The sequence below is a fragment of the Pelophylax lessonae genome (genome assembly GCF_965119305.1).
Source record: "Pelophylax lessonae genome assembly, chromosome: 8".
NCBI lineage: Eukaryota > Metazoa > Chordata > Amphibia > Anura > Ranidae > Pelophylax > Pelophylax lessonae.
Window position 1 is genome coordinate 62,596,000 of NC_138775.1, and position 22,571 is coordinate 62,618,570.

General features: G+C 42.0%; 1 protein-coding gene across 1 annotated transcript in view; it reads left to right on the top strand.

Moving 5' to 3' along the window:
* LOC309562353 (dnaJ homolog subfamily B member 11-like) overlaps positions 1-20,686 on the top strand; it is a 57,866-nt gene extending 37,180 nt beyond the window's left edge. The window contains exons 5-10 of the mRNA XM_082266507.1: positions 3,448-3,590; positions 4,828-4,910; positions 4,997-5,054; positions 9,469-9,580; positions 14,951-15,110; positions 20,521-20,686. Of these exons, the coding sequence (XP_082122633.1) occupies positions 3,448-3,590; positions 4,828-4,910; positions 4,997-5,054; positions 9,469-9,580; positions 14,951-15,110; positions 20,521-20,585 (621 nt within the window). The 3' untranslated portion in view covers positions 20,586-20,686. The remainder of the gene's footprint in view (positions 1-3,447; positions 3,591-4,827; positions 4,911-4,996; positions 5,055-9,468; positions 9,581-14,950; positions 15,111-20,520) is intronic.
* Positions 20,687-22,571: the final 1,885 nt, after the last annotated feature.

The following is a 22,571-nucleotide window of genomic DNA, read 5'->3' on the forward strand; positions in this document are numbered from 1 at the left end:
AATGGTCTTTTTTTTTCAGCCAGGCTAACTATGTAATATGGTTTATTGTGGATAAATCACCACTACGTTTTAGAACCTCATCCCTTGATATGTAACCATGTAATGCTGCAGAATAACAACCTGTGACTTTATGTATCAAAAAAATGAGGCTTGATCCACCCGTCAGCTTGTTAAAAATTTTTGGGTATTTGGGGCAATTTTTAGACATTTTGCCACAGTACCTCAGGTTGCCATGACCCCTTGGTTGAGCGAGGCTGCTATAGATTAAAAGCTTATGTGCTGATTATGATCATACTAGTATACAATGGACTTTATAAACATTATTATATATATATATATATATATATATATATATATATATATATATATATATATATATATATATATATATATATAGATGTGTGTGTATAAAAAAAAAAAAAAAAGAACGCTTTGAAAACGCATCAGATCTGCTAGGGAAAAATATCATGCTGGTTATCTATATAAATATAAATTAGAATGTATAGTGGCACCAAGAAAAAACAAAATTTAACAAAAAATTGTACGTGTCCTGGTAAACCCAAGTGCAGGATTATAACACCAAGCACATTCAAATCCCAGCACACAGGCTTAGTTCTTTTGTAGAGTGACTCAGTAACCCAAAAAGTCACTTAGTTCTATTAGACAAACTGCAATAAGAGCTCCATGGACACACTGTGACATGCCTCTTATTGCTCCCTTTACTTTCCTATTGGCTAAGAAGTGTGATGGAATCCTCCCTGGCCAAAAGGGAGATGAGAAAAATGGGAAGAGGCAGATCACAACTTGATTATCAGACCTCTGGTTGCTGTTTGTATAATCCAGTAATGTGGCTTATTAATGGCACCAGGGTATGATCCTATAGGAAATTTAGGAGGTTTATCTAGTCCACGGGTTTGCTTAATTAACTATAGACATAAGCTTGGTGATTTTAAGCTGAAAACCTTCTTGGTGCTCTCAATAGAGAGTAATGGGCCATACACACTATAAGATTTTCTGAAGACTTTTTCCTTTAGATTTACCAAAACCATATAATATGAGGTCAAGCCTAAACACTTTCAATTTGTATGCAATCTGGCAGGCCCTTGCACTACATAGAAAAGGTAAATCTGAAGGAAATCTAACCACAAAAGTTGGATAGTGTGTATCCAGCTTAAGTCTAAGCCTTGGTTGGTATTCTTGCCAAGTCATATTAATCAGATAATTTGGGTTCGAGAATTGGATCTCCCCGTGTTAATTTAAGTGGCCTGCAGTCCTGGGCAGAGAGTACACTGACCAAACATGGAAAATAGTATATTCGGGGGCAGGGATTTTGAAGGACACCCCAAAAAATAACACTTTGAATTAATATAACAAAACTTCAATTAAAACAAACCTAGGCCTTAAAAAAATGTCTTGCATAATCCATACCACAGACAAAAGCCAAGGGTGCTCTTTTTCATATATATCCACATCAAACAAGCCCCCCATAACCGATAAGAGCAGGGAACATGTAAAAATACTTGTATATGTTGGGTAGGGTCCAACTGTCCAGCGTGTTTAAAAACCTATGATCTTCTTTAGGCACAGTTCAAAGAGCCTTGGTATTGAGAATCTGAAAAAAATAAACCCAAATCTATGTAACACCATAGAGTAAAAACGTATAGGATTGACTACTTGCAACACCCAAGGATGTGGCAAAGATTAGAAGAACAAATGTCAAGAAGTGGCCTGTGATTTACATATTAAAAACCATCCTTTTCAGTGTTGTGTGGATACTCAAGTTGGTGGGGGCAAAGAGGGGGCCGAAAGGAGGGGCCAGACAGCCAAAACAGAGATCCCAGTTGTGCTGAAAAGTATAAGGCCCCTTTCACACGATCTAACTGATCGGGTACGCCTGTTTGTTTTTTAGGCGGACTTGATCGGGCCACTCATTCTCCTATATGGACAGGCGGATGTCAGCGGTGATATGTCTGTATGCAGATCCGACAAGATCCTCTTAAAACAGACGGATAGCGATCCGTTCGCCATCCGTCCAGCTGGTCGGATCGGATAAAAACAGACATGCCGTTTTCATCTGATCTTCCTATAGAGGAGAGCGGGAGTCTGACAGGTCCGTCTCTGCACAGTGAACGGAGACAAACCTGTCATCCACCTGCTCGGAGGGGATCAACATAGTGATCCCCGTTGAGCTAGCGGAGTCCGCCGAGCGGATCCACCCAGTGAAAAAGGGGCCTTTAAAGTGGAGTTCCGCCCTAAATTTATACTTACCTCCATCTTCTCGCTCCGGGTCACCTGAAAAACAAATGGATAATCGCAATTTTTTTTTTTTTTTTTTACTTACCTTGTAGAGAAAATATACTTACCTTACTTCCTTCTTCCTCCCCTCGGCGGCCACGGCGATTCGTCACTTCCTGGCTTTTGCAATGATTCCTGGGAGCTGAACGTCATCGCTCCCAGTAATCAATGCGCCTGCACCGGCCCCGACGTCAGTTCCGGTGCGCGCGCGTCATTCCCTTCTAAACAGCTTCTAGGGATGACGCGCGCGTACCGGAAGTGACGGCGGGGCCGGTGCAGTGCATCGTGGGACCCAAGAAGAAGGAAGTGGACGCAGAAGAGGAGCGCGCTGGCTTCAAGCTGCCCACACCTGAGATGGCAGCGCTGGAGAATACTTTGTCAAGGTAAGTATTTCTTCTTAAAGGTAAGTGCAACCCGGGACAGATCAGAGGCTATCCATTGTGGAATGTACTAGCCCTGACTGTCCCGGGGGTATTTTTAGTAAAAAAAAGTATCCCCTGGGTGGAACTCCGCTTTAAAAATAGAAAATAAACTATAACAAAACAAAAAACCTGAACAGAAACCAAAGTCAAAGCAAAAACAACAAAGGCAGAAACGAAAACAAAAATCAAGGCATAAACAGAACAATGCAAAACAAAATTGACCAAACCTGGAACACAGTGTACATTTTTAAATTTGAAAAAAAGGAAAAAAACTTTGATTTTTTTTTTTTTTTTTTTTGGGGGGATAGAATAAGGGAGAGTTTTAACCCCTGTCAGATTTGTTTTTGCCACCTGTGTCCCATTGGGGAGATGTACCTTCGCTTCCTGTCCCATAACCAAATCGGGAAGTGAGAGGAAATCCCTTCAGCCTCGATTACTTTTTTGGGGGACAACTCAAAATTTTGTATTTTCTTTTACTATCACTTTTCTATGATGATGGTAAACGGGACAAATCGAGAGGGTGAATCTCTGAAACGAGGGTACAGACCGCCAGAAAAATCTTACAGGTGATGTAATCCCTCTCCACGCTATTCAACACTAAAAAGTTTTGCATTTTGTTTTACTTTAATTGCTCTGAGACTGCAAACACTTACACTTAAACATATATGTATGTACTACTCTGTAAAATGTTTGCTTACATGTGTCATGAATTTTGAATACCCTTTCTTAGGTTGTAAGAAATAAGCCTGTAGCACGACAAGCACCGGGAAAACGTAAATGCAATTGCCGGCAAGAAATGAGAACTACACAACTTGGGCCAGGACGTTTTCAGATGACTCAAGAAGTTGTTTGTGATGAATGTCCAAACGTCAAGTAAGTACACCTAGTGATAATGAGTGAAATGATGTTAATATGAAAATCACATTTTTTACCTAACATTTTCTATTAAATCAGTGTAACCAGTGTATCAGCTAGTGCCCCTTTGTTAGTGCCCTCCTCATTCTTTCTCTGATTTGTTTGTGGTTACTAGAGTACCGAATGCCATTTCAGTCTCATGTGTTGATGCCTGAATTGCACTGCATTCAGTGTGTCATACACATCTTGTTATCTGAACTAACTGATATGACATAGGGCTTTGTGATCCCAACTCGTTCATCATAAGGCCCCTTTCACACGGGCGATCCGATCCGCCTGTCAGTTTTTCAGGTGAACCGGATCGGATGCACCATGTATCCCTATGGGGCAGTGGATGTCAGCAGAGACATCTCCGCTGCTATCCGCTTCCGATCCTGTCTGTGAAATCCAGATGGATGGAAACCCTATTTTCCATCCGGCTGGCCGATCAGATGAGAACGGACAGGCGGTCCTTTCTTATCCGATCTCCCCATAGAGGACAGCGGGGATCTGACCGCTCCGTCTCTGCACACAGAACGGAGACGGAGCTGTCATCTGCCTGCTCAGCGGGGATCGGGGGGATCGATTCCCTCCCGCTGAGCAGAAAGGACTCCGTTCCGTGTGAAAGGACCCTTAAACTGCTAATTTCAGCACCTAAAGCCCCGTACACACAGGCATAATGTCGGGAGACCTTTGCCGGTTCCAAAAAAACGGCCAACATTCTGCCTGTGTGTATGTCAGTCTGTCGGATGTGCATGCTGTAAAACCAGCAGCCGACCAACTCCCGATCAGCGCTTTCAGCCAATGGCAGAGAGCGCTGATCAGAGAGTTCTGGCAGGGGGGCCGTCCCCCTGTCAGAACAAAACAGCTCAGCGAGGGAGATTGCTGGACTAACTTTGCATGGTTAGTACAGCGGCTCCGAACGGAGTTGACAGATTTTTTTTTTTTTTTCATGCAACTTGCTGGGTTGCACAATAGAAACGAGTGTGTACCCGGCTTTATTCAAGCTTCATTATGTCTATGTGTAAGCAACTATGCAGCATGAGGTGCCAATAAGTAGATGATCAGAGTTGCTGAACCGTAACAAACCCTAACAATAGTAATAGAAGGATGGATTTCTGTATATGTATAAGGATCCTATACTTATACATGGTGTTGGATCTTTCTGAAAGAATTCTGTGCTCAACAGTCTATATATTTATAAATTGTTTTGTAGACTTGTAAATGAAGAAAGAACTTTAGAAGTGGAGATTGAGCCAGGTGTTCGTGATGGCATGGAATACCCTTTCATTGGAGAAGGTAACTACTATGTTTAATTATATTGTGTTTTTTTTAACATTTGTCCTTTTTACTAATAATTATGATTACTTTTTTTTTTTTTTAAGGTGAACCACACATTGATGGAGAGCCAGGTGACTTGCGTTTTCGAATCAAAGTTCTCAAGTAAGGAGATACTGCATTCAGATGATTAACAGCCCAATTGTAGAAAAACGAAGCTAGATCTGCAGGGGGTGCAGGAAACCGAAGTCCAATCACAGCTGATCACATGTGAACACAGAAGTGTCAGTAATCCGCTCTCCTCGCCTCACACTGACAGTGTGTGGAGAGGTGATCAGCAGCATTTCTTTGAAGGGGAGACATGTACAGGTAATCAAGGGAAATGAACAGCAGTGCCCTGATTATCAGTGCAGCCCCAAGAGTGCCCATCTGTGATGCCACTTTGTGCCCATCAGTGATGCCAGTCAGTAATGCCTACCGGTTCTGACTATCATTGCCCATAAGTGCCACCTATCAGTGCGGCATATTAGTGCCTCCTCATCAGTGCCCATAAGCACTGCCTCATCAGTGCTCATCAGTGAGGGAGAAAAATTACTTATATACAAAATTTTGTGACAGAAATGAAGAAAAACTTTTTTTATTTATTTTTTTTTCAAAACTTTCAGTCTTTCATTTTTTTATTTTTTTTTAGCAAAAAAAAAAAAAAGACCAGTGATGATTAAATACCACCAAAAGAAAGCTTTATTTGTGGGAAGAAAATTGTAAAAATGTTATTTGGGTACAGCGTTGCATGACCAGTCAATTGTCATTCAAAATGTGACAGCGATGAAAGCTAAAAATTGGCCTGGGCAGAAAGTGGGTAAATGTGCCCAGTATTGAAGTGGTTAATGGTTACATTTTTACAAAAGTACATGCTAAGCATTTAAACAGTTAAACAATTAAAAGGAGACCGTAAAAGCATATAGGTTCTTGCAGGCAGGGATTAAAGCAATCCAAAAGTCTTCACTCTAATCAGTGCGTAGCACAGTAAAGTCTTCTTAAAATGGAAAGTATTCAGTTTTCTTATTTTGTCACATATCTCAAAAATAAGAGGATATCTCCTCAATTCAATGGGCAAAGCCATCACCCCTCTGTCTAGATCAGGGATCCTCAAACTACGGCCCTCCAGCTGTTGTGGAACTACACATCCCATGAGGCATTGTAAAACTCTGACATTCACAGACATGACTAGGCATGATGGTAATTGTAGTTCCTGGATAACTGATCAGGGATCCTCAAACTACAGCCCTCCAGCTGTTGTGGAACTACACATCCCATGAGGCATTGTAAAACTCTGACATTCACAGACATGACTAGGCATGATGGGAATTGTAGTTCCTGAATAACTGGAGGGCCATAGTTTCAAGACCCCTGGTCTAGATGCACATTTAGAACCACTGGTGTATAGTGCAAATACACTGTAGCCTAATATACAGCCATTCAAATTGCAAATAGATGTTTCAGGCCAGAGGCGTAACTAGAACTTTCAGGGCCCCAGTGCAAGAAACCATGAAGGGGCCCCCCAGACCCCTGGCCTGCCGTGGCCCTTACCTTCAAGCCTGGGGCTCTTTCCACTGATCCTGGGGCGCTTTACTCTTGTTGCAGGACCCTTTCACAAGTTCTGCAGTGGGCCCCCTTCCTGCCATCTTGGGGCCTCCCCACGGTGGTGGAATGCCAGGGCCCGGTCGCAAGTGTGACCCTTGCGATCCTGGAAGTTCACCCACTGGTGTCAGTAGTTTTTATTTTTTGGTATTTTAATTGTATTATTTTTTTATAATTTTATTTTATTTTTTTACAATGTCACTGACTATGACTCTGTCCATTCAGAAAAGGAAGGAGCTGGTAAATTACATATTTACCGACCCCTTCCTGGTTCTCTGTTGTGACACATCCCCTGCAGCAGCCGGCAGGAGAGGGAAAGGAGTGGGGGGGGGGGGCAGGGGAGCACACAGGGGCCCAGAGACAGCAGAACACAAGTGAACTGGATAGGAGGAGTGGAGGGGGCAGCATACAGAGGAACCAATCTCCTCCATTTTCCTACTGCAGCTACAGGAGGAAAAAGGAGAACAGTGATTTCTCTACATGCTGCCCCAGCCGCCCCTTCTATCCATGTGTACAGGGGAGTGGCACAGGCCCCCTGGAGCATGGGGCCCGGTTGCAGTTGCAACCCCTGTAGTTACGCCCCTGTTTCAGGCTATTGTGCCTTCATCAGTAAAATGTATGGAGATCTTGATGTCTGTGGAGTAGGGTCCCCTTTGTCCTAAAATTATAAATTCTTCTCCTATTTTGGTATATGTGATGGAATGAGACAAATTACTTTTGTTTAAGTAGGCTTTACTGTGCTGAAATAAAAAGGAGAACTAGCAGATATCCTAAGAATTACCAGATTATCAGTGGTGGACCAAGATCATCAAAGATGTCCATACTTTAAATTAGTACTTGTCCTCAAATTAGAACAGGTTGTTTTTAAATGTTTTAAACCCCTCCTAATGTAGTTATAATGTAATCAGGGCTCCTTTCCTATTAAGATGAGTAGGTGTCAACTGTGAAAGGACAAAGCCAAGATTTACGACTGTCACAAATACTAATAAAGTGCACCTCTGCCCAGATTATGGACATTAAATTAATTGCCTATTTCCAATAAGCCATCCCTGATCTCTAGCTGCTTTTATCAACTTAATAAATTCACAGCAAAGACACTACAGTTCAATTTCAGTTAAAGTGATATTAAAGGTAAAACAAAAAACAAACATGTTATACTTACTTTCTCTGTGCAGCGGTTTTGATCTTCCTCTTGGCTTTCCGCCAGCGCTCCTGGCCCCTACCCCCTTTCGAGTGCCCCCAGAGCAAGCAACATGCAATAGGGGCACCCAAGCAGGTTGAAGTTGTTCTGCCTGTCCATTCAAACACAGAGCCACAGCTCTGCCCCGCCCCCGCTCTCTCCTCATTGATGTGATTGACAGCAGCACGAGCCAATGGCTCCCACTGGCGTCTCAGCTGATGAGTAGAGAGAGTCCCCAGAGAGCCAATGCAGTCTGGCCCATCGCTGGATTGAGAGGGAGCTCAGGTGAGGATGGGGGGGGGGGGGACAGAGAAGATTTTTTTACCGTAATGCATGCAAGAGATACAGAGACAAATTAGGGGGTTTTTTTAAAAGTAATTTTACTGATTAGGAATATACTCAGAATATCTAAATACTTTAGTGTGCATGATCTGGGCATTGGATTACTTTAACCTCTTAACCTCCCACACTGGTACATCCCCTTTACATTTCTGATATAGGTATAACTTTGTTAATACTTAATATAACAAAATTATATATATGTGTGTTTTTTTTTTTTTTTTTAAGGACAAAAATATGATTCTTTTTTGTGATATCATCTAACAAAAATGACTTTTTTTCTAATCCCTAGACCAAAAAAAAAACACAAAATAAATTTAAAAAAGTTTTTTTTTTTTTTTTTTTATTTGACCTGTGTTCGTTTAAAAAGAAATGGTGTTACTGTAGATACAAAAAGTATACATTTTATTCTGTTATTTGGCCTGTTTTAGACCCTTTTCTACGAAAGCACTCTTTAAGACCCCATTCACACTGGGGCAACGCTACTTGCCAGAGAGGCCGGCACGGACTTCATATCATTGAAGTCTATGACGGTCGCTCCAGGTCGCCCCAAAGAAGCTCCGGACCCTTTTTCTAAGTCGGAGCGACTTCTGTCGCTCCTATTAGAACGGGTCCACAGCTTCTCTATGGCAGGCGACCTGTCAGGCGACCAGGTAGCCTGACAGGTAGCCCCAGTGTGAACGGAGTCTTAATTTCATCATAAACATGTTTTGAATCAAGCTCACAGCTGCTTCTGCAACTGTGAGCTTTATAATGGCTTTAAGAGCAGGCGCTGGGCTTTAGAAATCAACACACAAATCTGCAGGAAAATAATAGTAGAAGGATGTGTTTATTGGGGCTAAGGGTTATTAAGAGGATAAACAAAGCAAATTTTATTAAAATAAATAAAAAATACTTGTCAGGTTCCTTTTAACCGACATTCAATGCAGATTTTAACTCATCCCTTTGATTTGCAGACCAATGAAATGGGACGGATAGAAAAGTAACAGTGGGGTGATTTACAAGCCTAATCGAACAAGCTGATGTTAAAAGCTGACTACAATGCACAGCTGCACTCTTCAGTTTTAGTAAATTGGCACCAGTGTTGCTTTTTATCCCTCTTGGTCGCATCTGAACGTGGTTGATAAATACCATCTGACAGCGTTGCTTTTTTTTTTTTTGTCTGTAACCTGAATGACTTTTAAATAAAAGCTGGTGATTTTAGCTAAAGAGATGCGGGATCACATTTAATTTCCATCTACTGTTGCGAAGTATTTTTTGTGCTGCTTATTTTCAATCTTAAAAAAAAAAAAAAAAAAAGATGGTTAACTGAAAAAGTTGGTTGGTACTATTGAAAATTTTGGGGGCGGAATTAGTAGGGCTAATTGGTAGGGCTGTTAAAATGTATATAAACATACTTTTTTTTATATTTCTAAACAGGCATCCTATATTTGAAAGAAGAGGCGATGACCTATACACAAACGTTACTATTTCTTTAGTAGAAGCACTTGTGGGTTTTGAAATGGAGATTACTCATTTAGATGGCCATAAAGTAAGTCAAATGGTTTTTGACATGTATAAAAATTCCAGTAAGGGCTCTTTCACACGGTCCGCCTCCAGAGGCGGATCCGTGCTGCTCAGCAGGGGATCGTAAACACAGATTCCCGCTGAGCAGGAAGGTGACATCTCCCTCTCAGCTCTGTGTGCGGAGAGGGAGGTGTCAGAGCCCCATGCATCTCTATGGGGGAATCGGATGAGAGCGGACTGCTCTCATCCGATCCCCTGGACGGATGGAAAATAGGGTTTCCATCCGTCCAAGTTTCACGAACCGGATCGGATGCGGGTGTCAGCGGACATGTCCCAGCTGACATCCCCTGCCCCATAGGGAGGCATGGAGCATCCGATCATATCCGCCTAAAAAACTGACAGGCAGATCTGATCCGAGCGCTTGTGTGAAAGGACCCTAAGTGTACTAAAAAATAAAGTCTGGATGATCTTCACCTGCTCAGAAATCCTGCATTGTGTGTGTGGTGGCGGGAATGGGTTGGGACCGATTTCTTCTGGCAGGATTTTGCATTGTGCATAGAGCTCAAAGAAAGGTTCTTCAACACCTGTTTATAATAGTGGCAAGTGCACAGGATGGGGGGCCCATGGCAGATTGATGACTCTGAGTCTTAAAGCAGAACTGTTTTGTTTGCCACACTGTCTCTTGCTGCTCTGCTACCATGTCTTTCATAGCTACCCTCCATCAGCTAATTTTTCTAGCCTCTGTGGACATCCAAGGATTCGTTCTTACATATCCCCCATCTTTCCAGCACATCAACGCTACCTACATTTTGCTGTGGTCCTACTATTAGGACCATCCAGAATTTGTAGTGCTACTATTAGGTCTTAAAATTGCAAAACAAGTGATGGCGCCAATTGAACAGAGATATTACAAAGTAAATGTGAGTGCAGTTGATCCTTTTAAAAGTGGAAAACTACTATTAGGTCCGTCTTCTGCACCCAGAATGTTCACCAAGTATTGGCTCCCATGCTAGCCTTATCTAAATGATCTCCTATTGAGGGAGCAGTCCGCACAAATTCTGATCGATAATGTGATTCAGACAGTTCAGAGTTTAAAAGGTTATTTGGATCCTGAACCTTTAGAAATCGGCAGTCTAATCGACCTATTGTTTGAAGACAATATGCAATATATTCAGGGCTTTTTTTCTCAGAAAAAAGGTGCAGGAACTCAACCACGACCCTCCTCCCCACACACACACACACACCCACCCACCTTCCAAATTGCATCAAAAACTGGGTGTGGTCACATTTTACTAACAGTGGGAGGATCTTAAATGGGCACTAAATACCAGGAGTGCATTAGGTACCAAGTGCAGAGTTTGGGTGGGGGTTACACACAGAGTGCAGAGTTCAGGGGTGTGCTCTGTACTTAGTGTGGAGTTCAGGGTGTGCTGCATACAGAGTGCAGAGTTCAGCCCTCCTTCACAGCTGCTTACCCCTTCATCCCCCATCCACGTCTCCTTTCACCCCTCTTTAGCTCTGACCTCTGCATGCAATTTCCCCTCCACTGTTCCCATCATCTCCCTCCCCCCCTTAAAAACTCCACCATCTTCCACATGTCTTACTTTTGTTGCTTTATTAAGCACCCAGCCAGCTCTAGTACCTCCCCGTAAACTGTAGGTGGCTCTGTCTCTCCTACTTGCAGGAAGATCATCCAGTATCGGTGTAGGCATCGTCATTGCACCCTGGGCACATGCATCTCCCTTGTCCCCAAGGAAGCTCAGTTGGAGCCACTCAGGAGATCAGATCTGTGTGTGCCGTTGTGAGAGGAGCCGTCACTTGTAAACACAGAAGCCAGACTTCTGTGTTTACAAGTAGTGGTGAGGAGAAGGCCTGAGTCAGAGGTGGTGGAACGGAGTTCCACCAAGTTCCACCTGGAAAAAAAAAGCCCTGAATATATTTAACAAAACAGTACAAATAAGCAGAATGTTTTAAAGTGAAACTAAATGCACTTTACTTATCTCCTCTTTAACAATCCAGAGCCCTCATTGGCACCAGGATCTTTCTCCCGGACTGCCAGTCTTTGGGCATCCCCATTGGCAGGCGTGAGATGCACATGCACTGTAGTTAGTCATTCTGGCATACAGGGGTTGCACGTGGCGGCTGTGCATGTACAGCAAAGTTTACATGCCACAGAAGACTGCGAGCAGGCAGGCAGGTAGGTGTATTTTGTCGCAGAAGAGACATTGCATTGCCTGTTTGCAGTCTGTTCTAAAATGCATTAATTTCCTCTTTCATACAAGTTAGGCTCCTTTCACACGTACGTTCCGTTCAGTTCATCAGTTCAATCACCATCTGCTTTTTTTACATCCACTACCAATGCAAAAATGGATGAAAAACTGACCGTTTGTCCGTTTACATCCGTTCCAAAAAACGGACATTGACGGAAGTGGATGAAAACGGATGTTAACAGATGATCATCCATTGTCATCCGTTTTTACATAGAGCTGCATTGATGTCCGTTTTTCATCCGTCAACGGATGGATGAAAAACAGACAAACGGACTTATGTGTGAAAGGGGCCTTATAATAAAAAAATTTATTTTATTTGTAAATTTCTTTTATTTCTTTTGTTTATAAACTTGTATTGTAAATAGTACAAGAAACATGTCCAAAAGGCAAAGTAAATTGGATACAGTCAAAAATTGTGTAGAACAAATATTAGGCAAGCCAATTCTAATGTATCTTATGGATGTACTGTATCAGAATAAAAGAACAAAATGAAAAGAATAATAATAATAAAAAATAAAAAAAATAAAGATATTCCCCAAAAAAAGGAAACTTGCAGAAGGCATTTTCAAATTTTAGAAAAATACCAGTGTACGACAGAGTGCATCTACACTATATTGTCAAAAGTATTGGGACGCCTGCCTTTACCCGCACTTGAACTTTAAGGGCATCCCAGTCTTCGTCCGTAGGGTTCAATATTGAGTTGGCAAACCTTTTCAACTTTAACAGCTTCAGCTCTTCTGGGAAGCCTGTCTGCAAGGTTTAGGAGTGTGTCTATGGGAATGTTTGACCATTCTTCTAGAAGTGCATTTGTGAGGTTAGGCACTGATGTTGGAGAGAAGGCCCAGCTGGCAATCTCTGCTCTAATTCACCCCAAAGATGTTTTATCGGGTTGAGGTCAGGACTCTGTGCAGGACAGTCAAGATCCTCCACCCCAAACTCGCTCATCCATGTCTTTATGGACCTTGTTTTGTGCACTGGTCGATATCATTTGGTGGAGGGGGGGTTATGGTGTGGGGTTATTTTTCAGGGGTTGGGCTTGCTTTGGCCTCTTAGTTCCAGTAAAGGGAACTTTTAAGGCGTCCGCATACTAAGACATTTTGGACAAATTCATGCTCCCAACTTTGTGCAAACAGTTTTGGGATGGTCCCTTCCTGTTCCAACATGACTGCACAAACAAGGTCCATAAAGACATGGATGAGTGAATTTGGGGTGGAAGAACTTGACTGTCCTGCACAGAGTCCTGACCTCAACCCGATTAAGACACCTTTGGAATGTTTTGGTGCGCAGACTGCGAGCCAGGCCTTCTCATCCACATAAGTGCCTGACCTCACAAATGCGCTCCTGGAAGAATGGTCAAACATTCCCATAGACACACTCCTAAACTTTGTAGACAGCCTTCCCAGAAGAGTTGAAGCTGCAAAGGGTGGGCCAACTCAATATTGAACCCTATGGACTAAGACTGGGATGCCATTAAAGTTCATGTGCGAGTAAAGGAAGGTGTCCCAATACTTTTGACAATATAGCGTATATACATATGTATGGAGATTTTCCATGGCAGAAATAAACTTTGGTACCAAAAAGAGCAATTACCCAATATATAATAAAGTCTGAAGAAGGAAGACGATACACAAACCATGGGTTCCACTTGGCATCAAAACGTGGTTTTGATTCTTGAATTGCATGAACATTTTTTACCATTTAACGTAATGGCATCCATTCTGGAAATACCTTGTGGAAATGATACCAATAGTGACTTTCAATGGTTGGCTATTTCCCAATGCAAAACACACAAAGTATGTACGGATATTTCTACTTAGTCTGTTTTTAAACGAACGTGTACGTATAAAGTCTAAAGAAAACTTAATTGTTGGTTTTGCTGGCGACAACATTGTTGCATGGATTGGAGATTGGGGAAGTCTAAGGAAGCATTATAAACTTGAAATGGTTTTTTATCCTTTTTCAGCTTTATGAAGGAGCAAGAAAAGTTGTGGTTATCAGGGCTGTCTTACCGAATGGGCATGCTGGGCAGTTGCCCGGGGGCCCCACCTGCCCAGCGACCCAGCCCCACCCAAGCATTAGTCCCAACTCCAATGTGCATCCCCCTGCTGAACTTAGCAGGTGGCAAGAGCCTGTCGGCCCTGCGCTGCTGTCAGGCCACTTGGGCAGTTGAGTCTGACTCCCGTCCGTGTGTGTGTTCACCGGACCCAGCCGTCAAACTTGGAAGCTGTCATTAGCCTGGCACTGCTGTACCAATAAATATCGCCTTATCGACAATCTGCATTTTTATTCTCATGGGTGATTGTGTAGGCAGGGCCCCAGTGCACTGCATTGCCCGAGGGCCTATAATGCTCTTAAGATGACCCTGGTGGCTATAGCTACTTTTACAACCTGGACCTAGATTCTAATGTTTTGTTAACACAGGTACTTGCAGGCACCAAGAGAAGCTGCAGTTCAGCTCCTTGGAAATGTTTAGGTCAGATCAGGTTCTGGCTTTAAAGCGGTTGTAAACCATTGGGTGACTTATTTATTTATTTATTTTTTTCTTACTTGCAAGGTAATGTTATAATGTGCTAGTATGCGTTGCATACTAGCACAATATGTGAAACGTACCTGAAAACAACGCATTCCAGTGATGCGATGTCATCATTTGAGACCGCTTCCATCTTCACCCGTCTTGCTTCTGGGTTTGCAGACTCCGGCTGTGTGACTGGCTAGAGCCACAATGACGTCACTCCCGTGCATGCGCAAGGGAGCCAGGATTTTGAAGGAATGGCACGGGTGGCCATTCCTTCACAGCGCATGCGCCGATGACATCATCAGCTGCATATATAGTAAATCTCCTAAACGGTGCACATATAGGGAATATTTACAGTACCTATGGGTAAGCTTTATTTTAGACTTGCCTATAGGTACAAGTATAACACAGAAGTTTACTTCCACTTTAACTGATTACATCAGAAAATTTTCTGTTAATGTTCACAGAAGCTGAAACCAGAAAGCTGGTAAGGTGGTTGATCAAATCATTTTTAATGCGTTTTTAATTTTTAAGCCATAACTTCATTTCCTCTCACAGAAAAGTGACAAAACTGCCACATACAACAATATTTTTTTTGTTTTCTTTCTAGGTTCACGTAATGCGTGATAAAATTACTAAATCTGGAGCAAAACTTTGGAAAAAGGGAGAAGGCCTGCCAAATTTCGACAACAATAACATTAAAGGTTCTCTGATTATCACTTTTGATGTTGATTTTCCTAAAGAACAGCTGACAGAAGAACAGAAAAATGGTATGTGTGTTTTCAGATCTACTTTAAAAATGTTTTTCGCAAGAAAACTGATTCTGTGATTAGTATCACTCCTTAGGAATACAGAGAGGGGAAAGGTCAGATATGTTCATGTTCTGGTGTCTATTAGATCAATGAGTTATGACAATTTTCAAATCCAGTGAGTTTCAGGAACTTCTTGGTGCACTATTAGTGCCAGTTTATAGCAAGGTTAATATTACTGTGTTGCATTACCTACCATATGAGAGTTTAGGTGGACTTTTTTTTACCATTTAATTTCTGAGGCAGAAGTTTTGAGATGGGACCCCATTATGACGGTTGAACAATTACAATACAGGGGAGTTTCTTATGCATGGCATTCATGTACGGTATTGCAGCAGTGAGGCTTCAAAACAACATATCATTGTAGTTTAATGGAGCTCAGTATGTGTAATAACTTCTGGGCCTTAAAGTTTGCATCCTTGTATAACTGTATATGATCTATGACCGGGGAATTGAATTACAATTCATGGAGGTCGGATCAGTAAAAAGTTCTTCCAGCGAAGGTCCAAATCGTATGATCCTTCACATCACCCCCCCCCCCCCCCCCAATATCACAATAGCGTTATTACATTCATGTCCTCAGTCCCTCCTGCATAGCACAATCCGCAGCCCCCCCCCCCCCCCCCCAGGCTAGTTTCACATATATGTGAACGGGATGCGTTTTTAACTACACCTGATTTGCATAACCTGTGAACTGAACCGGCTTTCAGTGGAGCCGGTTCACACATGTCTTGGGGTGGCCACTGTCCGTTTTTAAAAGAGTCCTGTGCGATTTTGGGTCTGGTTCAGGTGTGAATTTATAAAAAAATTTGCGCCTGAATCGCACGAGAACCGGTGAACAAAACAGGACTGCAAACTGCAGCCGGACATATGTGAAGCTATCAAAGTTCTTTACTTCACATCAAAGTTTCCTCTTTACAGTAGTGTTCTGAAGCTCCCTTCACATCACACGCTCCTTCATTCACAGCCATATCCTCTCCCCCCCCCCCCCCCTTCAAATCCCACCCCACAACCATGTCCTATTGGTATACAATTAAAAGGTAGATGACAAGCACTCAGGGAGAGCTAGTGTTACTCAGATAATCAACGTGAGTCCATAATGATCTAGAAAGTTCATAAAGAGTCTTTTAAATATATCAGTGTGTCCACTGATGATGGATAAAGTAGGGGAAGGCAGCTCTTCTCAGAAGTGAAGGGCAACTCTGGAAGTAGTTATACACAAAGCAGAAAAGCGCCTCTAAGTATATTACTTTATTAAGCAGGGAAACGGCAATAACAATTGGCAACTCAGATGAGAAGACAAAAGGCCGTGCCACGCAAATTCATGAAGCGTTCCATATTTATGTGTCTTGGATCCCTGGTGATGTCATACGCTCCTCCTGAGCTGCATTCCATCCTGCGGCTCAGCACAGAACCCGGAACAACTAGGACTAGGAGGCTGCCGGCATCTCTTCCTGTCCTGACAGCAGGCTCTGCATATTTGGATCAGCGTGGCTGTACTCCTTTACCTGCAGGAGATCCCCTTATTCCATTTCATGGGCCTTTTGTCTACTCTCAACTCAAGAGTTGCCAATTGTTATTGCTGTTTCCCTGCTTAATAGAGTAATACACTTAACCACTTAAGCCCCGGAAGATTTTACCCCCTACCTGACCAGGGGTTTTTTTTGCGTTTTTTTTTTTTTTATTATTTTTTTTGTTTTTTACTGCGTGACTTTAACGGACAATTGCGTGGTCGTGCGACGCTGTACCTAAACGAATTTGACGTCCTTTTTTTCCCACAAACCGAGCTTTTTTTTGGTGGTATTTGATCACCTGTGCGATTTTTACTTTTTGCGCTATAAACAAAAAAAGAGCGTAAATTTTGCAAAAACAATATTTTTCACATTTTTTTATGAAATTCCCCCCCAAAAAAAATATAAAAATCAAAATTTTTTTTAAACATTTTTGGCCAATTTGTTTTCTGCTACATGTTTGGTAAAAAAAAATTGCAAAAAGCGTATTTTGATTGGTTTGCGCAAAAGTTATTGCGTTTACTAACTAAGGGAAAGATTTCTGTCATTTTTGGTGTTTTTTTTTTTTAACGCGTAATGGCGGCAATCTGCGATTTTTTTTTTTTTTTTTTTTTTTTTTTTCGGTACTGTGACATTGCGGCGGACAGATCGGACCCTTGACTGACATTTTTGACACTTTTGGGGTTACCAGTGACATTACTGCAGTAATCAGTGCTATACATATGCACTGCTTCTGCAAAATGGCACTGGCAGTGAAGGGGTTAACTTTATTTGAGAGGGAGGGGTGGTGTGTGTCCCTAGGGGCGTGATTCTTACTGTGATTGGCTGTGGCTTGAAGTGTAGGAACGGTGATCAACGGTCCTACATAGTAGAACCGTATGATCACTGTTTCTACACAGGGGAGAGTGACAGGCGGCTTGTTTACATCAGCCGCCTGCCTTTCTCCCTCTGCAGCGACGATCGCTGAGTGACCGGCGGACATCGGGTCCCCCGATCACACGCACAGACTTGCTGGGGAACGAGCCGGGTCGGGAGCGCGCCTCCGCGGGCGCGAGATCGCCCGCTATTGGCTCCCAAGCAAGTGACAGGCTAGTGACATATATATACATCACTTTGCCTGGCCGGGGCTGACTGCCGACGTATATCGTCGCGCGGCAGTCGGCAACCGGTTAAAGGCGCTTTTCTGCTTTTTGGAGGTCCTATTGGTATGTCTGTCTGTAGCCAGTCCGACCTCGTTTCTAGATCCACCAGATCTGGGGAAAATAGGCTTCCTCACACCAAGGTGTTGTAAGCAATATTTTCAAAGGTTTATTACGGCACATTGATAATATACAGTGAAGAGATGGGCGTTTTCTTAAATTAAAATAAGAAAGGGAAACTAGAAACTTTTACACATCTAAAATGGAGGCAGTATACAAAATGGATGGCAATTTAAACATCTATGTTTCCTTTCATGTCCTCTACCCTCCTCACGGCTCCACCACAGCCATGTCTATTGGATGAATTGGTGCGCAGACTGCGAGCCAGGCCTTCTCGTCCATCCCTATAGACACACTCCTAAACCTTGTGGACAGCCTTCCCAGAAGAGTTGAAGCTGTTATAGCTGCAAAGGGTGGGCCAACTCAAGTTCCTCCACCACAAACTCACTCATTCATGTCTTTATGGACCTTGCTTTGTGCACTGGTCCAAATCATTTGGTGGAGGGGGGATAATGGTATGGGGTTTTTTTTCAGGCGTTCGGCTTGGCCTCTTAGTTCCAGTGAAGGGAACTCTTAAGGTGTTGGTATACCAAGACATTTTGGACAATTTCATGCTCCCAACTTTGTAGGAACATTTTGGGGATGGCCCTTGTTCCAACATGACTGCGCACCATGCTGCATACCTCATGTTTGAACACCAACACAAAAAGACCTCTATACAGCCTATAGTGGCGTAAATCTTCACATTCTGGTGTCACATACCACCAAATGACACCATGAAACCACACGATCAGCCACATCTTATACATGTAAAAAATACAAGTTGCAGGTAGGAATGTTTATAATGTCATTAAGTACAGTTTTCCTTTAGTCCAGCACCCTACTGCTTGGTTCTTTCAGTTGCTGTGGGTGTACTATGGCTTGTGTTAGCACAAATCGGAGTATGTAGGCTTCTTTTCTTGCACAGCGTAGGGAACAGAAGACTTTAAATAATTTACAAAGCACACAGCTTATATGAATTTCATATACAGTGCTGTAGGTTGTGAATGGTCGCTTTCTGTTGAGACTATACAATTTCAGCTTGCACTCAAGATTTCCTAAAGGCTTTTTTTCATTAAAAAAAAATGCAGGAATTCTACATAATTATCTATCATTCATAAAATGCTCAAAACCGTATGTAATAACAGCCAAATAGATGGCTTGGTAAATCCCTTAATTATCCTTTTATGTTGAGCCACGAAGACTGATCAAGGCTTGTTTTATGTCCTTCATTGACCAAGGCCTCACTAGGTTTTGGTCCTACTATTTTAATATATATTTATTTTGAGTCAGTCTTGTGTAACGTTTGTGTAGTTACAGTCCTGTGTAGTTCGTGAAGTTAGGTGTATTTTACGAAGTATTAACCACTTGCCGACTGCCGCCCGACTATATATGGCGGCAGTCAGCCCCTCACAGGCAAAGTGACGTATGGGTACGTCATTAGCCTGTGAGGCTCTAGGGAGCGAGCGAGCGCGCGCCGCCGGAGGCGTGCTCCTGCTCACTCCCGGACCCCCCCGCGAGTGAGCGGCGGACCGGATGTCCACCACTCACTCGCGATCCTCCGGTACAGCGGGAGAAAGGCAGGCGGCTAGTGTAAACAAAGCCGCCTGTCATTCTCCCCTGTGTAACAGCACCGATCATACGGTCCTGCTATGTAGGACCGTTGATCTCTGCTGTTAAACACACAGCCACATCCAATCACGCCCCTAGGGACACACTTAACCCCTCCCTCTCAAATAAAGTTAACCCCTTCACTGCCAGTGTCATTTTTACAGTAACAGTGCATATGTATAGCACTGATTACTGTAGTAATGTCACTGGTACCCCCAAAAATGTCAGTCAAGGGTCCGATCTGTCCGCCGCAATGTGGCAGTCCCGCAAAAAAAAAATCGCAGATCGCCGCCATTACTCGTTAAAAAAAATGACAAAAATCTTTCCCTTAGTAAACGCAATAACTTTTGCGCAAACCAATCAAAATACGCTTTTTGCAATTTTTTTTTTTTTTTTTACCAAACATATGGTAAAAAAAAAAAAATTGGCCTAAAATGTTAAACAATTTTGATTTTTACATTTTTTCGGAGGGGAATTTCATATAAAAAATGTGAAATATATTGTTATTTTTGCAAAATTGTCGCTCTTTTTTTGTTTATAGCGCATGATCAAAAAAATCGCACAGGTGATCAAATACCCCCAAAAGAAAGCTCTGTTTGTGGGAAAAAAAGGACGTCAATTTAATTTGTGTACAGCGTCGCACGACCACGCAATTGTCCGTTAAATTCACGCAGTACCGAATCGCAAAATAGGCCCTGGTCAGGAAGGGGGTAAAATCTTCCGGGGCTTAAGTGGTTAAAATCTTTTCCAATGTATCATAGACTTCAAGGAAAAAAGATTAGACATAGAAAAAATAGTTAGATACATACTGTGCATTTGTATAAATAGCAGAAAAATATAAAGATTGGGTAATACACCCGTGAGTATCAAAAATCAGTAGAGCTTCTCTCAAAATGTCTTTGTCATTACTTAAGATAACAAAGTAATACATGTATCACTTATTTTAGGTGTGCTAATTGGTTATGGTGCTGTATTTATTTCTATTCTGAATAATTTGTTTTTGTATTTTAGGTGTGAAACGGCTTTTGAAACCTGAATCCGTACAAAAAGTTTATAATGGACTTCAAGGATATTAACAATGCATAATCTTTATGCAGAAAAGTAATTTGACATATTTATTCTGGGTTTCTTTGGATTTTTATATAAATAAATGTTCTGATTTCTTGGTCTTATATTAGTTGGCAGTTTTTCTTTATACATGTGGCAACATAGGGTTTTTCAGTATTTTGTTCACCACTTTTAAACTTTACTTTAAATGAAACAATATAAAAAGGACCATAAATGAAACAATATAAAAATGACCAATTTAAACCGGAACATTTACAGGTTGTATTATGAAAGATACTTAGTTTTTTCTATCTAAATATGTTAAAGTCCGCTGAATGGGTTACATTTTATTATAAATTAATTTCCCTTTTCTTCTTGAAGTGTGTAAGTATCTTAAAAATGTGTTTTTCCAATTGTACAGGACACAGGCTCCTTAATCATTATGACTGGTTATATGACGCTACTTTTCAAGTGATTGGACACTGCAAAAAAAAAAAAAAGACTGCTGGGACTTTCCAAATACAGTGCCCCTTAAAATTTTCCACATTTTGTGATGGTACAACCAAAAATGTAAATGTATTTTATTCAGATTTTATGTAATAGACCAACACAAAGTGGCACATAACTGTGAAGTGACCAGGAAAATGATAAATGGTTTTCGAAAATAGTTTACAAATAAAAAGTGTGGCATGTATTTGTATTCAGCCCCTCTGAGGCAATACTTTGTAGAACCACCTTTCGCTGCAATTTCATCTGTAAGTCTTTTTGGGAATGTCTCTACCAGCTTTGCACATCTAAAGAGTGACATTTTTGCCCATTCTTCTTTGCAAAATAGTTCAAGCTCTGTCATATTGGATGGAGATTGTCTGTGAAGAGCAATTTTCAAGTCTTGCCACATATTCTCAATTGGATTTAGGTTTGGACTTTGGGCCATTCTAATATTTGATCTAAACCATTCCATTGTAGCTCTGGCTGTATGTTTAGAGTTGTTGTCCTGCTGGAAGGTGAACCCCCACCCCAGTCAAGTCTTTTGCCGTTTTCTTCAAACATTGCCCTGTATTTGGTTCCATCAATCTTCTCATCAACACTGACCAACTTACCCTGCTTTAAACTTCTCCACAACTTTATCCCTGACCTGTCTGGTGTGTTCCTTTGGCCTTCATGATGCTGTTTGTTTCCTAAGGTTCTCTAACAAACCTCTGAGGGCTTCACAGATGTATTTATACTGAGATTAAATTACACACAGGTGGACTCTATTTACTATTTCGGTGACTTCTGAAAGCAATTTGTTTCACTAGCTTTTAGTTAGGGGTATCGGAGTAAAGGGGACTGAATACAAATGCACGCCACACTTTTCAGATATTTATTTTTAAATAAATTTAAAACCATTTATCTCACTACCCAATTTTTTGTGCCACTTTGTGTTGGGGTCCCACATAAAATCCCAAAAAAAAACATTTATGTCTTTGGATGTAACATGAAAATGTCAAGGGGTATGAATACTTTTTCAAGGCACTGCATAACCCCTCTCACTCCCATCTAGCCTCAGCTTTTTGCTAGTGACGTTAGGTGATGGACCTAAACTTACCTTCCTATATGGAGGTTTCTCTTAATTTCCCCCTCTGGATGATTATTTTTCAAGATGATTTTTCTATTGATTGGCTGTAGTGCGGCTCTTCATCCAGCCTCTGTATCGATTGACTCTTAGGCAGAGCCTTGAGGACCCTACCTGGTGGAAGATGCAGGGGCTGGCCTGTAATGTTGCTTTCTGCACTGGATCCTGCTATAGGAGCTCCCCTTGGCAATGCATAGATTTAGCCACAGGATAGTTTACAGGTCCAAGGCCAGGGTCTGACTGGTGCAAAGCCCTGACCCTGAAGACATCTGTGTGGATAGGCCCATCATGGAGGGTGGAGCCAGGATAACTTTATCTTCAGTTACCCTGTCTACTAGACGTGGTAAGCACAGGGATGGAAGAATTTTTAAACATTCAGCTCAGGCTGCTGTTCTTTTTG